The sequence below is a fragment of the Arvicola amphibius genome, chromosome 8 (assembly GCF_903992535.2).
Source record: "Arvicola amphibius chromosome 8, mArvAmp1.2, whole genome shotgun sequence".
NCBI classification, from domain to species: Eukaryota; Metazoa; Chordata; class Mammalia; order Rodentia; family Cricetidae; genus Arvicola; species Arvicola amphibius.
Window position 1 is genome coordinate 56,591,729 of NC_052054.1, and position 14,085 is coordinate 56,605,813.

Here is a 14,085-nt window from a genome sequence, read left to right on the forward strand (position 1 = left end):
GGGCAAAGATGTTTGTGCCTAACACAGGCTGGACTATGGACAGAACCACCTAGAGGGAACCAGGAATTTAAGGCTGGACTGTAGACAGAACCGCCTAGGGAACCCGGAATTCAAGGCTGGACTATGGACAGAGCCACCTAGAGGGAACCAGGAATTTAAGGCTGGACTGTAGACAGAACCGCCTAGGGAACCGGGAATTCAAGGCTGGACTGTAGACAGAACCACCTAGAGGGAATCGGTAATTCAAGGCTGGACTATGGACAGAGCCACCTAGAGAAAATCGGGAATTCAGGGCTGGGCTATGGACAGTACCACCTAGAGGGAATCAGGAATTCAAGGCTGGACTATGGACAGAGCCACCTAGAGGGAACTGGGAATTCAAGGCTGGACTATGGACAGAGCCACCTAGAGAAAATCGGGAATTCAAGGCTGGGCTATAGACAGAACTATCTAGAGGGAATTCAGAACAAAGGAAACTAAAAACCGTATTCTCGTTACCTTCTGTGGGAACAGCTGTTATTCTCAGTGCCAACAAATGTAAGTCTTAGTCCAGGCCTTGATCTGCACAGAGATGTGCAGCAGGGGGTAACAGCAACAAACCCCTTGAACAGCCACACCCAGCATACAGAATGCCTCCCAGAATAAACTAATTCTAAAAGTGCAGTCTCATTGTCATTGGGGAAAAAAAGTGTGTTGTCTCAGGTCTGTTAGGAAGGAAGATACTTCGAAGATGAGATTTTCACTTTGTGATATGAGTTAACTTTTTTGAAAGTAGAACAGTTCTGTTTTATACTTTCTGCGGAGCTGGCCACATTCATCTTGCTTGTGTGGACTTCTCTCTCCTCCTCTGTAGAGAGTTGTGGTCTCACACGACTGTGTTTGCCCCAGGAGTCTGCTCAGTTGGCAGTTTGTAGCTGACCAGGCCGACCCACTCCCACACTTGTTCATTTGCCAGGCTCCTCCGATTTGGTCGCCGTTATTTGCTGGTAGACAGAGCTGTCACTGGAGAGAGTGGTGAAGTGGCCGTCCTTCCTTCAGGATTTGACCAGATTGCAGTGGTGCCTCATCTGGGTGCAGTTCTGTTTGCGCCTCTGAGTTCATAAGAAATCTTAGCCTGACAGCCTGCTGACAGGACTGTTACAGCCGAGAAAGTGATGCTCTATCAGCGGGTTGGGATGCATCAGGCCTTACTCCCCAAGTACCTCTCAGGGGATTGAGGGGAGCACAAGAGCCCACGAACGTAGAAGCAGACCCAAAGCTGGAAGTCAGGAGCCCTTACCCTTACCCCCCTGCCCAGAACCTGGTGCTCAGCAGTAACCGTTGAGCAGAGGGGGACACCCCCATCCCTGCTGTCACAGGGCCCACACTTTATTCTCCAGCTTTCCGCTGGGTCTAAACATTATGCTTTAAACTCTTGTCTTCAGTCACTTAAATGAATGAAGGAGAGAGAAGATAAATAAGGGTGACTCATCCGCTCTTAATAGAAATCCAGGGTCCCCAAGGCCTGCAACCTCCTCCAGTGACCCCATGTGGCCATTTATTTCATCATTATCTGAAGAAAAGGGCTTGTTGTCTTAGTGGGAAATGATGTTTCTGTGCCAAGCAAGGAACTGCTGCCTGTGGCCATGGCTGTGGAGGTTGGAGGGAAGCGTGTGTTCCTAGTTGCATGCTGCTGGCTGCTTCTGAGAAAGCCTTCATTTGTTACTGTGGTGCTGTTTGTCTCCCCATCTCCCATCTCCTCTCGCTCACTTCCCCCATCCTTCCCTTCTCTCTTGATGTAATAGACACCTAAAACCAGAGAGTGGAGTTTCCAGACTCAGGCCTTCTAAAGCCAAGTGCAAAGCAGCCATCCAATAATAAATAAACACATGGTTTGGAAAAGACAAAACCTTTTAAAGAGCCTTGGCTTTTGTATTTTGGTTTTACCCCTTTTTGTACCATTAAATCCTGCCTTGTAATATAGCAGGTAAGATACCTACCTGAATCACAGGACGCTGTTTCTCTTCATGTCGGCATCAGAGATCCTGCTGACACTTTTTTCCCACCTCTTCCTAGAGTGCTGTCCTCCCTAACTCCCCCTTCTCCCTTCTCAGCCCACACCAGCTACCCACCCCCTCCTCTCCCCCATCCTCAGCCCACACCACCCACTCTCCCTGCCTCCATCCTCAGCCCACACCAGCTGCCCTCCCTGCCTCTGTCCTCAGCCCACACCATCTGCTCTCCCTGCCTCTGTCCTCAGCCCACACCAGCCGCCCTCCCTGCCTCTGTCCTCAGCCCACACCAGCCGCCCTCCCTGCCTCCTCCATCCTCAGCCCACACCAGCTACCCTCCCCCTGCCTCCTCCCTCCTCAGCCCACACCAGCCGCCCTCCCCGCCTCCTCCGTCCTCAGCCCACACCAGCTACCCTCCCTGCCTCCTCCGTCCTCAGCCCACACCAGCTACCCTCCCCCTGCCTCCGTCCTCAGCCCACACCAGCTACCCTCCCCCTGCCTCCATCCTCAGCCCACACTAGCTGCTCTCCCTACCTCAGTCCTCAGCTCACACCAGCTGCTCTCCCTGCCTCCGTTCTCAGCCCACACCAGCCGCCCTCCCGCCCCCCCCCCCCTCCTACTGTTGGAATGGCACTGCTTTTTATCAGGGATCATCCTAAGGCCAGATACTTCCTCTACCTTAAGGAACTTCTATAATCGAGTCCTTCTTTCAATCTTGAAATCATTTCCTAGGCAGCCTTCTGCTGATTGTGATCCAGAACGTTTTCTTCAAGCTCACTTTCTCTACATGATCAGGAGAGACAGACATGGTTACAGTGGTTTACATTATTATATTAAGAATGTTCTCAGTAAACTAACCTGGGCTAACCCAGATGACTATGCACAGGGAATATTGATAAAATACGTTTATCATGGAATCCATCAAGCTTATCCCTGTCTCCTTCACAGAACCATTTGTGTGTGTTTGTCCAGAATGGAGGAAGTGTGGGCCACTCTCTTTAAATAACAGCCAGCCTCAGTTGTGTATTCATTCTGCCTTGAGAATTGTGTCATCTGAGTAAACAGGAATGGAGAGTCTGTCTCCTCTTCTTCATCTTTCATTAGGGATTTTAATTCCAGTTTCTGGTGGCTCTTAAGTCTAGCTCCTAAATCCTTCATTATTTGTGGTGACATCAAGACAAATTGGGTGATTGAGTGGCACATGCTTGCTCTTTATTCCATCTTATTTTTGTTGCAATGTTTGGAACATATTTTTCTCCCCAATTCAGAGGTGTGTGTGTATGTGTGTGTGTGTGTGTGTGTGTGTGTTTGTGTGTGTATATACCTTGTACTGATTTAAAAAACCAAAAACCCTCATTAACTGTCATAGTTACATATGTACAGAATATTGTTTCTCAGCTGCTGGAGAAATACCTACCATAGAGGGGTTCAGAGGAAAGAGAGCTGTCATTTTAATCCATGATCAGTCCATTTCACTGTGCCCTGTGGGATTCCAGCAAGCACTGGGGTCCTGGGACCAATTTGTCTTTCCCTTGACAGTGTATATTTAAAGTACGAGCTAAGGTTTCCACACCAGCTTCTCTGACTCACTCTCTAATTGTTTCTTTGATGTAATTAAGAGGGCAGCATTAAATTCAGGAAGTAGAATTTTCATTAGTGGTTTTAATAAGCTAAAATTCTTGGTATATATTAGTTACTTGGTATTTCCACAATTACTGGGACAGCTGAAAATTTGATTCTGAAATGACGTGTGATGGATCACCTTTGTTCCTTTGTGTCCTTGGCTGGGTGTGTGTCAGGTAGCGCAAGCCCAAAGGGACTGGTCAAGAGCCCCCCACTGGCTATAGACCTTGAGTAGATCATGGGACTTTCCCATCAGAGCCCTTTCAGGTAAATGACTCCAGATGAGTTTACCATGGGATTAGGGGGCATTCCTTTGTAAACTGGGTTGGAGAAAAGCTGTTGAGGTCAGTCAGGTATCCTACCTTTTCTCAAATCCCCAGGGATGTATGAGTTTTCTGCAGTGAGTACTTAGGGTGGTGTTGGTTTTAGTTAGTTTTCTGGTTGCTGTGACAAAATACTGGATATAAGGCTCACAGTTGAAGGTGTGGATTCCACTATGGTGGATATGGTGGTGTGAGTGACAATGGCCTCCATAGGCTCATTTATTTGAATTCTTAGTCCTAAGTTGGTGGAACTGTTTGGGAAGGATTGGGAGGTGTGGCCTTGTGGAAGGAAGTGAGTCCCTGGGGGTGGGCTCTGAGGCTTCAGTAGTCTGGTGGGATTCCCAGTCTCTGTCTGCCTGATGGTTGCAGATCAGGTTGTGAGCTCTGGGCTGTTCTATCACTCTGCCATCATGGACTCTAACCCTGTGAAACTTTAAGCCAGATTAAACCTTTTTTTGTGAATTACCTTGGTCATGGTGTTTTATCACAGCAATCTAAAAGTAGTTAAGACAGCGGGGAAGGCCTAAGAGTTGGCTTCTTGCTCAACACGAGGGCAGATCAGGTAGCAGAGAGTCGAATGATGGTGATCACCTGCCTTCTTCCTTTGTTCCCTTTATATTCAGTCCAGGACCCCAATCCATGGGATAGCCCTATCCACAGTTGGGGTGAGTCTTCCTTCCTCAGTTAAATTCCTGGAAATACTCTTTGCAACACCTATGGTGTGGCCACTGGGTGACCCAAACACAGTCAGCTTAACAGTAAACAGTACCATCACGGTGTTGGAGGAGGGGAGACAGTAGGTGGTGCTCATGAGGAGACCTCCACTCCGCCAGGGTACTGCTCATAGCAGACTCTTCTCATCTGCCTGCCACACCTACCAGGGTGCTGATGGGATAGGATCCTGCCTGGTGCTAGCCTCGAGTACCACCTAGCATCCCTGGGGCCCTTGTGTTTCATGAGTTTTGGATGCTAACCTGAGACTTCTGCCCCTTCTAGGTGTCATTTACCACTGTGATCTTACCAAAGAGGAACTGGAACCCATGGTTTTCCGCGAGGTGACAGTGAAGGGAATCGATGCTTCTGATTACCAGACAATCCAGGTATGGAGAAATTGATGTCTTTAGCAGGAAAGTTGGGGAATATGACTCACAGACTGCTGTTCACATTCTCCCTTGTCAAAACCCACAGAGCTAACCCATGGTAATACAGAGGACAAATACTTTTACAGCTCCCACTGTTTCTAGGCATTGAGCCAGGTGCTTAAGGCTCAGCAGTAAATAGGCCCTGTAGTCACTGCCTTTTGGGTTCTGCTCCCAGGGCTGTTGTTCTTGACAGAAAACCAACACCATTTGTCTGTGTCTGTATGACTACAAGCTAAGGTCTTCAAGAGATTTGCTCCATGTAAAGTGTCTCCATCTTCAGTCTGAAGTTTGTATGTCTGTGCTCAGTAGAGCAGGCACTCGCAGCACATCTGAATGAATGGACAAGCTAAAAAAAAAACATTGTTTGGGGGCTGGAGAAATGGCTCAGCTGTTAAGAGCATTGCATGCTCTTCCAAAGGACCCGAGTTTGATTCCCAGCAACCACATGGTGGCTCACAACCATCTGTAATGAGTTCTGGTGTCCTCTTCTAGCCTGCAGGCATATACGCAAACAGAATATTGTGTCCATAAATAAATATTTAAAAAAAATTGTTCAGACACTGTACTTCAGTCCCTGGTTGCTGTCTTTCCAGCATAACTCTCTTTTTGGCTTTTGTTTAGCTCCCCAAGGGTATTGAATCTTCCGGAAAATGAATTGTTTGGTTGACATGATGAAGAGTGTCTGTTCCTGGCAGTGAGAGATTACCCACAGAGTGCAGGGTGTTTTGAAAGGCTCCCCATTCCAGACACAATAGGACTGATGCACATATAACCTCGCAGAGACTATGGCAGTATATACAAGACCCACACAGGTCCCGCCCGCTAATGAAGAAAGAGGTCTATAATCAGTACATGCTGGCAAAGGAAAAACCAGTTTTCACCAGTGGAATCTCACTGGGGATATTAGCCACACTTCAGGTAGTTCCCATGTGCAAGAGTAGTTGGCCAGCTGCAAACAAGCTCAATGGGTTTTGTGTAGGCATTTTGCCTCGTTTTGTTTCGTTTGGGAATTTTGTTTGCCTGTATGTCTTATTGGTCTTTTGATTGTATATTTTGATTTGTTCTTGTGGGGTTTTGTTTGTTTTTCAGTGGGGTTTTTATTTTGCTTTTCTTTTAAAGAAAAAGAAAAACTTAAAATTGGGTGGGTAGGTGGTGGCTGAGGCTGTGTGTTCATTCCCAGACGCCCAGACCTAAAATAATTGCATAGACTGTATGAATTAAAACACTACTTGGCCAATTACTTAGGCATATTGCTAGATAGCTCTTATATCTTAAATTAACCCACTTTTATATTTTATACTTTTACCATATGGCTCATGGTTTACTAGGCATCTGTCTCCTCGGGCAGCTACATGGCATCTCCCTGACTCCGCCTACTTTCTTCTAGCATTTAGTTTGGTTTTTCCACCTATCTCTATTCTGCCCTATCACTTCTTTATTCATTAACCAATAAGAGCAGCACATATACAGAAGGACTTCCCACATCATTTCCCCTTCTCTGTTCAAATAAAAAGGAAGGTTTTTAACTTTAACATAAGAACATAAGAACAACAAAGCATTTATCAAGCAAGAATTATAGTTACAATATTTAGTCATTGACATTTGGCAAATTAAGGAAAATAATCTATTATCTATCCATATTTGTGAGTCTAAAGTTTTATATCTAATTTATCTTTTATAATTATAACTATCTCTTTAAAACTCCATCAAAGACTCCAGAAGAATATAATATTACCTAAGTAAATAGGAAATGCATTGTAAGCAACTTTTAAAACTCTAGAATTGACAGAGACATCTCGATACCTAGATAGTCACCCAAAGTTCTTCTGTACCATTGGGTCATCCATTTCAGCCTACAGACCCAAAGCAGACTTTCCCGTGAAATGGGAAATTTTAAAGACAGTTTCACCTATATTGGCAATTTGTCAGTCACTTTCTTCTGTGTCCTGTAGAATGTCTGGCAGAGTCTTTCATGAAATAGGAACCCCAAAGGACTGTCTCACCTTTAGGCAAGTTTAGAACTCTTTCTCTGTGGGTCCTGTGTGTTCAGTTTATACAGCATGACATCAAACAGTACAGGTTAGAGCTGTTTTTTGCCCAAATGGCTAACAAACTCTATAAGAAGCCTCTTTGATGCCCATCTTTCTCTTGAAGTAATTGGTGCTACCAGGAGCAGATGAATCTCATTGTCATGAAAAGTCCTAAGTTATTAAAACATTTTAAATGCCGTATTCTATTAGTCTTGGAAAGATTTGAAGAATATCTATTCATCTGTAATATATCTTTATACATCTAGAACACCTAACATGACTACAAGCTTGACTATTATAGATATCATCTATTAATATGTATTTTTTAATTTTACAGTACATTTTTAAATGAGTGCACAAACACAATACCTTAATCAAGTGCAGAAATACATATAACAAAATTAATCTTAAATTTGTATCATTAGGCCAAGATCCATACCAAGGCAAGAAGAGGTGGTGTGGGATTCCCCTTTGTTTGTTGTTAATATGTTTGATTGCTTAATAAAAAAGCTGCTTTTGACCAATGTCTTAACAGAATATTAGCCAGGCTGTAAAGGATATAGAGGGAGAGTAGGTGGAGTCAAAGGGAGAGGCCATGTAGCCACCACAGGAGACAAACACACTGGAACCTTGCCTGTAAACCCCAAGCCTCATATAAAATATAAAATAATAGAAATGGGTTAATTTAAGATGTAAGAGCTAGCGAAAAAATATGCTTAAGCTATTGGCCAAACAGTATTACAAATAATACAGTTTCTGTGTGATTATTTTGGGTCTGGGCGGCTGGGAATGAATGAGCAGCCTCCGCCAACAGGTAGGACGATAGGGAAGAACTGGTGCAGGAAGAGAAAACACAGTCGAAATTACATCGTGTGAAAAAAATTCAATTAGAACTTTTCAATAAATTTCTTTTAAATAATAAACATTTCAAAGAAGCTTAAAATAAAAGGTACTCCCACCAGGAAGGCTGAATCACGCAGGCTATAGATCAGGAACCAGCACATCGAAAAGACTGCAGTAGATCTTGGATTCAAGAATCTTGAATGCTCCCAAAGGTGTTCCCATGACACTAGAACAGCATTAAGATAGGGTGAATTGTCCTTAACTGTCTAGAACTAGTCAGTTGGTGGACTAGATACAGACTGTAAATAAAACTCTATTTACCAAAACAGGCAGAAGCTGGTTTGGTACAGGATTGTGGTTTACCCTCTATGTCCTGTTTTAGCTCTTAGCAAGCTAGCCTTTCGTTAGATTGGAGAGCAGCTGTACCCATGTGTTTATACACTGACTGCTGAGTGTTTTGCCTGAGTGGCTGTACCACAGACTGCATGACCCAATACATGCCCTAATTTATTTAGTATGGTAAAACACTGAAGAAACTTGGCTGGTGGATTGTGGTCTGTCTGAATAGTATTTAAAATGAGAAGCCCTTTCAGAAAGGCCTGAAATACTGAGTGGCACTGGGTAAGTCACATGGCCTTTCTGCCACTCTGTTTTCATTGGAAACAGTTTTCAGTATCCCTTTGGGGGTGTTAGAAGGTAATGCATATTACGAAGTAATATATAGATTAAGTACAATAGAAATAGCTAGTGTTCATGTAATTTTTCTACATCAGTTGGACATGTTGGACACCAGCTCCATTTGCCGTTTGGTCATCTGGGAGGGTTTCTGTATGGGGTTGCTGCCCCACACTCGTGTAACATGGCTCTGTAGAAAATGTACACTGTCAGCTGTTGCATTTGACTTCCGCAAGCCTTCTTCCTGCCTGGGGATCCCTGATGAGGATGGTTTATGCATTCTTTCCAGTTCCAAATGGGAGGGTAAAGCTTTGGAGCTGAGCAAGTGCTTGTGTGGAGTACAAACCCCTTAGCTGTGCGCAGAGCAGCTGAGATTCCCTGGGGACGGTGCCTGTGTCATTGCACAACTCCGAGAATCCCTCGGTCCCTGATGCTCCATGGCTCGAAGCCTGGCCTTCCTGGGTAGTTAGAGCTTTTTATTTAGGGGAAGTACAAGACATTCTCTTTCCGCTTTGGGCTGTGCAAATGCTGGATAAGTACTCACAATCCTGAGCCGTACTTAGCCTGTGTACATGTTTAAGGAGCCTGGGTAAGCTCACTGACTTGCGGAGGGGAGCGTGCTGCTGGTCCAGGGAGGGCTTCATGTGTGAATTAAGAGCATCCTGTCAGTGTGTAGTCAGATGGTAAGGAAAGGCAGCAGTTTTGCAAGAACTCTTTTTATTTTCAGTTACTCTGGGTGTTGACCCTTTCAATTCCACATAGCTTGAGTTTCTGTTTGTTCCGTGTGTAATTTGAATGGATCTCCCTGGGCTGCTTTCCTTCTGCCATCTGTGAGGTGTGTGACTGCAGAAGCAAGGAGTAGCCTGCAGGGCTGGTGGTCACTAGTCGTGCCCATGGCCTCCTGCATCCTAGAGGTACCCTCTTCCTGGAGGTGCAGCAGGCCGGAGGACCAAACCAAGGAGAGGGTGGGGAACAAGCAAGGAAACCCATGGCTAGAGCCTCCCCCTGGGGAAAGGGTGTTTGTTAAACAGTCTGTATTTCCCAAGACCTGTTCATTTTGCCCAGGAAGGTGAAGGATGTGGCGCTGCGTTTTGTCGGCAGACAGAACAAAGTCAATGTCTCCATCCTGGTGGCAGCTCTGGGAAAACCGAGTGCATCAGAGACACTTTTTCTGCTAATTGTCTAAGGTACTGTTCACAGCAACTTGAGAAACAAGTCTCTAAAAGACTTGCTACTCTCTCTTCTCATCTGGGGGTTGATGTAAGAATTATAGTTTTAGGTGGGTTTATTAAATCCCTAGTTGATCATCATTTCCTCTGCCTTTTACTGTGGAACAATCATATCTGGTTGATTAGGACCTGTCTGCCCAAGTCTTTTCAAAGGAAGTGAAGATGTTAGTAATGCCATCTTAGGAAACAGTTTTGTGAAGTTGCCTGAAAAACCTTTCTGTATGTATTGCCAGTAATGAGTCTCCCTGTTAGCAAAATGAGTTTACTTATTTAGTCTGTTAATAAATACTGTATTTATACTACTGCCAGGGACTATGTGAATGCAGCCATTCCATAGAAAAATGCAGTCAGGCCTGAGAGTTGAGCATAAAGATCTGAAGACACCTGAGGATGCTACTGCCGTGGTCCAGAGAAAGATGCTATTGTATGTGGAGATGCTTCTGGCTGGGGACTGGGAGGGGTGCGTAAGATGTGAGCAGTTTTATAATCACCGACCGTTTACCACCTCCTGTCACTCGGAGCATGCATCTGCTTCTTCATTGCTGTGAGATTCCCTAATTTCCCAGTCAATTCAAGAAGCTAAGCCTCTAGTCCTCACTATTCTGTGTGATAGCAGTGCCTTTGGCCCATGTCATCCGTAGATGGAATTGTGTGCTGTGGTTGAGCAGGGCATAGCAAAGAAATGGAGCGTAGCCAGAATACACTTCTGGCTTCTCACAGTCTCATTGTGCTTCAGCCAGCTGAGAGATTGGTTTTTTTCCTCTCGGACTGAAATGAAAGAAACAGATCATAGACCTGAAAATGGAGCAATAGCTGAATATACATCAGCGACTCTCTTCTCTAAGTGAGGGTGAAGAAATCTATGCTTAAAATGTATTTAAAATTTTTTGTATTTCAGCATCGCATATATTACTGAATTTTCTGTTCTATGTGATAAAGTCGCTTACGCAGGTGCAATATTTCCCTAGGAGTTGTGACTTTGGCAGGTGTAAAGACTGCTGTGAGCTCTGCTGATACTGAGGCAGGTACTCTGCCCCTATACCCCGTTGTCATGGAAAACAGTGGCATCATGTCTCTATTCTGTAGCATACTCGAAAACATCAGTGGCATAATGTGCCTGCCACTAGCCATTTTAACAATTGTTTTTAAAAATGAGATCAGTCTGGATGTAATTTCAGCTCTCAGACAAGAGGATCTTAAGTTCAAGGCAGCCTTCATCCTTTCTCAAACAGCCAAAACAAAACAAACAAACCAAACTGTTTTTCAGTGTAGATGCATCTCTGAACTCCAGGCAAAGTAAATCAAAATGTTCATGGCTTGAAGGTCATAAGAGAGAGCACAGGGGTCCTAGCTAGTCAAGGATTCCTCACCTCTTCTGTTGCTCAGCTTTGCATAGCCTCTATTCCCAGCATGACTCATGGTCTCATAGCTGCTGGGGGTTTGACCCCATTATACCCATTTTTCCGCCCACACCAGCTATGGCTGTGTGCTAGAAACATAGGTCTCAGCTGCTGGCAAATTATTGGAAAAGAGTAAGACCTAGTTGAAGGAGGTGTGAAATGTAGCGTAAATCCTAAGGGGAGATACGAGCCCAGCTAATACTTAGAGCTTATTGTCAAGGAAACAGGAGAGTGTAGGGGAAGATGACAACTAGCAGCTCCCAACCTAGGACAGAATAGGAGCCAACTAGGTATTTGGAATATGCCCTGAAACCAGAGGACTCCACGCCCCCTGATGGCCAGGTACCTAAATATCACTCTTAGAGTTGAAAAAAAAATAAAAACTCATAGACTATTGAAATTTTGTTGACTTCTTCTTTGACCCATTCATCATTTGATAATTGGTTGTTATTTAGTACTGAGCTTATGTACTTACTAGAACTTTGTTTGCTGTTGTTTTAGAGTTTACTGCACTGTGGTCAGAGAGGATGCACAGAGTTACTTAACTTTTTCCTGAATTTAAGGTTTGTTTTGTGTTCTGGCACAAGACCTGCTTTAGAAAGGCTTCAGCCTGCTGCTGAATGGAGCATGTATTTGGTGTTTGGATGTACTATTAGGTCCCTTGATGTATTATAATAATTCAGTTCCGATGTTTCTCTATTTTTGTCCGGATGATCGGTCTATTGGAAAAAGTGGGGTATTGAAATCATCTACTGCTATTGAACTGGAGTTGGTCATCTGTGTCTTTAGTTCTGGTGGCGTGCTGAACTGGAGTTGGTCTGTGTCTGCATGCTGTAGTCAGGCTGTCTTTAGTTCTGGTGGCGTGCTGAACTGGAGTTGGTCTGTGTCTTTAGGCCCGGTAGTGTGTTTTTTTGGATGTAAGTAGGAGTCCCAGGGTTCAGTGCAGGTGTTTAGGATTGTAGTGTCTTCTTGGTTAACTGTTCCATTGATCAGGATGAATTGTCCTTTATCTTTTCTGATTAGTTTTGGTTTAAAATCTATTTTGTTATGACAGCAGCATTTGCTTGCTTCCTGGTTCCCTTTGTGTGGAATACTTTTTTCCGTCCTTTCACCTTCAGGAGGTCTCTAGTTTAGGGCAAGATGATTGATTAGTGATCCCACAGTATAAAGACAGAAGCACTTTGTGTGTATGTGTGATGTATGTATATGTTCATATTTGTGTGGATGTGCACATATGGGTGATAGTTGCATATATGTGCGTGTCTGACTTTGAGGAGGATGTTGGGAGTAGGAACTGAGCTTCTCCTGCATGCCTAGCAGGCCCTTTACCAACCAGTAGTCTCCCCTGTCCAAACACAAGCTCTTGACAAGGACATGCTTCTCCTTCAAAGGGATAAATCTGTGTCTTGAGGATATAGACATATTTGAGGTTCAAGATGAGTTCTGAAGGGTTGTCTGGCTCAGTGAGGCCACAAGGGAAGCCAATGCCCACACGACTCTTTGGGCATTTCACTTGGTGCCAGAATCAGATTCCTACTTAAGATAACCAACTCCTCCTGTCTAGCCTGTGGACATGGTCCCTCCTTGGGGGGGCCTACTGTGAGGGATGGAGGCATGGCGCAGGTGAGCCTGTATCCTGGCTGGGCAGCTAGTTTCATGGCTACCCCTTTCCTTTTTCCTGCATAGTGTGCATGTCCCCTCGTGGGGTCTGGCCCCTAAGACAGAGCTGTGGTGTCTTAGATTTAAATGTGGTTGACGATGTCCCTGAAGAGTTCACACATAGAGAGGTCTCAGTCTCTAGAATGGCTGTTGTCTAAGTTAGTTGTTCTCTAAAAGAGTTCAAGGTGTGCCTTTGGTGTTTGTTTTATTTTGCCTCTGTAATAATTTGGATGGGAAAAAGACTAATGGGCTGTAGATTTCCTAAATTGTTGTTCTTGCCTCTGAAACCATTTCTATGTTCAGTGTCTGCTAAAGTAAATTCTTGTGGAACTTATTAAATAATAGAAATACTCTCTGTGTAAAGTTTACATGTTGTAAGTACATTATTTATGGCATAAAACTTTTTAAGAGACAGAGATCTTGTAGTATTTTCATGTTCACTCTTTCATGTTACTAGGGACTTCACTGGCTTGCCATCCACATATTTGTGGCTTATGCCACACAGCACACTCACACTTATTTACGGAGCCTTACTTGCATTTTTAAATCTTGATCACTGCACATGGAAGCTTGAGTCCATTTAAATATATTCAAAAAGGAATGGAAGCTGTGTATGCTTTTATTCTTGTTATTTCCCTCAGGCTCCGATTATGGAAGCTAACCTAAGATCTTGGCTCCTGTGCAGCGTGTGTGGGTAGCAGCTTCTGCAGCCAGGCAGGTGGCTTTCTCTTCCGCTCCGCCTTGCAGGTGTGCATCCACTCCAGTGTCTGTCCATATCGCTCTACCTTCTAGTAATTACTAGACCAAGAATTACAGGGCTAGAAACAGGACCTGACTGACAGAACCTATGTGTTCTCTCAGTCTGGTCCCTGACACTTGCAGGCTGTTCTGTCAGTCATTCCAGGAGGACATGGGTGGCCATCTGGACAGCTGTTCTCAGAGTCCTGCTCTACTCTGTGTTTCAGGGTAAAGTGAGAGAAGAGATGGTAGAGCCTGTGTGGACTCCTAACCTGCTCCCTCTTCCCCTCCGCTCCGCTCTGCCATGATCACATGGACAGGGATGGGTGGATGACAGTGTGTGTATAAATATCTCCAGTGCTGGGGATATTCCATTACATCCCTAGGGGAAAGCCATGGCGAGCGTAACTGACATTGGCCTGAGCAGAGGAA

The 14,085-nt window shown here is 44.6% G+C and overlaps 1 protein-coding gene across 1 annotated transcript in view; it reads left to right on the forward strand.

The window, feature by feature from the left end:
• The window catches only part of LOC119821134 (prolyl endopeptidase), a 107,925-nt gene that overhangs the window by 64,552 nt on the left and 29,288 nt on the right, over positions 1 to 14,085 (forward strand). Inside the window, exon 10 of the mRNA XM_038340013.2 lies at positions 4,934 to 5,037. Within this exon, the coding sequence (XP_038195941.1) occupies positions 4,934 to 5,037 (104 nt within the window). The remainder of the gene's footprint in view (positions 1 to 4,933; positions 5,038 to 14,085) is intronic.